The sequence below is a fragment of the Ursus maritimus genome, unplaced genomic scaffold (assembly GCF_017311325.1).
Source record: "Ursus maritimus isolate PB19 unplaced genomic scaffold, ASM1731132v1 scaffold_49, whole genome shotgun sequence".
Lineage (NCBI taxonomy): Eukaryota > Metazoa > Chordata > Mammalia > Carnivora > Ursidae > Ursus > Ursus maritimus.
This window is the reverse complement of record NW_024426652.1, coordinates 169,797-171,054: the sequence shown is the minus strand read 5'-3', so window position 1 is coordinate 171,054 and position 1,258 is coordinate 169,797. Positions and strand designations below refer to the sequence as shown.

Genomic DNA, 1,258 nt, shown 5'->3' with positions numbered 1-1,258 from the left:
GTAATTATGGGTTCTTTCATCTCTCCCAGATACATGAAAATCTCCAACACCCCCAACACCTCCAGCACCATCACTGGCTTCATCCTCCTGGGCTTCCCTTGCCCCAGGGAAGGGCAGATCCTCCTCTTTCTGCTCTTCTCCCTTCTCTACCTCCTGACCCGCATGGGCAATGGGTCTATCATCTGTGCTGTGTACTGGGATCAGAGACTCCACACTCCCATGTACATTTTGCTCACCAACTTCTCCTTCCTAGAGATCTGGTATGTCATGTTGGCCAACTTCCTCTCTGATACCAAGGTCATCTCCTTCTCTGGGTGCTTTCTCCAGTTCTACTTTTTCTTCTCCTTGGGTTCTACAGAATGCTTTTTCTTGGCTATTATGGCATTTGATCGGTACCTTGCCATCTGCCGGCCTCTACATTATCCAACCATTATGACAGGACGTCTCTGCACCAATCTTGTGGTCAGTTGCTGGATACTTGGATTCCTCTGGTTCCCAGTCCCTATCATTGTTATTTCTCAAATGTCCTTCTGTGGATCCAGGATCATTGACCACTTCCTGTGTGATCCAGGTCCCCTATTAGCACTCATCTGTGCCAGAGCCTCAGTAATGGAGTTTTTTTGGATGATATTAAGTTCCTTGCTCTTATTTATTCCTTTCCTCTGCATCATGGTGTCCTATGCTCTGGTCCTGAGAGCTGTGTTGAGGGTGCCTTCAGCAGGTGGACAAAGAAAAGCTTTCTCCACCTGTGGGTCCCATCTGGCTGTGGTTTCATTGTTCTATGGCTCAGTGATGGTCATGTATCTGAGCCCAACATCTGAACATGAATCTGGGATGCAGAAGCTTGTGACCCTGTTCTATTCTGTAGGAACCCCACTCATTAACCCAGTGATCTATGGTTTGAGGAACAAAGATATGAAATATGCCCTGCAGAAATTTCTAGGAATATAAAAATTTTGACCTTGGTAAAAAAAAATATCTTTGGGTAACTGGCCTACCTTCATACTTTTTCAGGTGAAAAAAATTAATAACCAATACCACTCTGAGAATTGTTCAACCTTATCATTGAACTTATTCATTGTGGGTGTTTATACTTTTCCTAGAATCTTCAGAGCAAGAAAGGACTCAGAAACATTATCCAATTCCCTCATTTTATAGATGAAGAAGCTGGAGAATGGAAATTTGGTCACCTGCTCTGGTCATAACTTTATAATGCACAGAAAAATCTTTTTTTATTTTTTAAAGAGCTACTCTTTCT

At 43.2% G+C, this 1,258-nt stretch overlaps 1 protein-coding gene across 1 annotated transcript; it reads left to right on the top strand.

Moving 5' to 3' along the window:
• Window positions 1–951, top strand: LOC103681506 (olfactory receptor 11G2-like). Its single transcript, XM_008711100.2, has one exon. It carries the CDS (start codon window positions 7–9, stop codon window positions 949–951), a length of 945 nt encoding a protein of 314 aa, XP_008709322.2. The 5' UTR covers window positions 1–6.
• The last annotated feature ends 307 nt before the right edge of the window (window positions 952–1,258 follow it).

Bases quoted from the DNA above. Each gene is read 5' to 3' on its own strand.
- LOC103681506 (XM_008711100.2), top strand. From the start codon at position 7: ATGGGTTCTTTCATCTCTCCCAGATACATGAAAATCTCCAACACCCCC.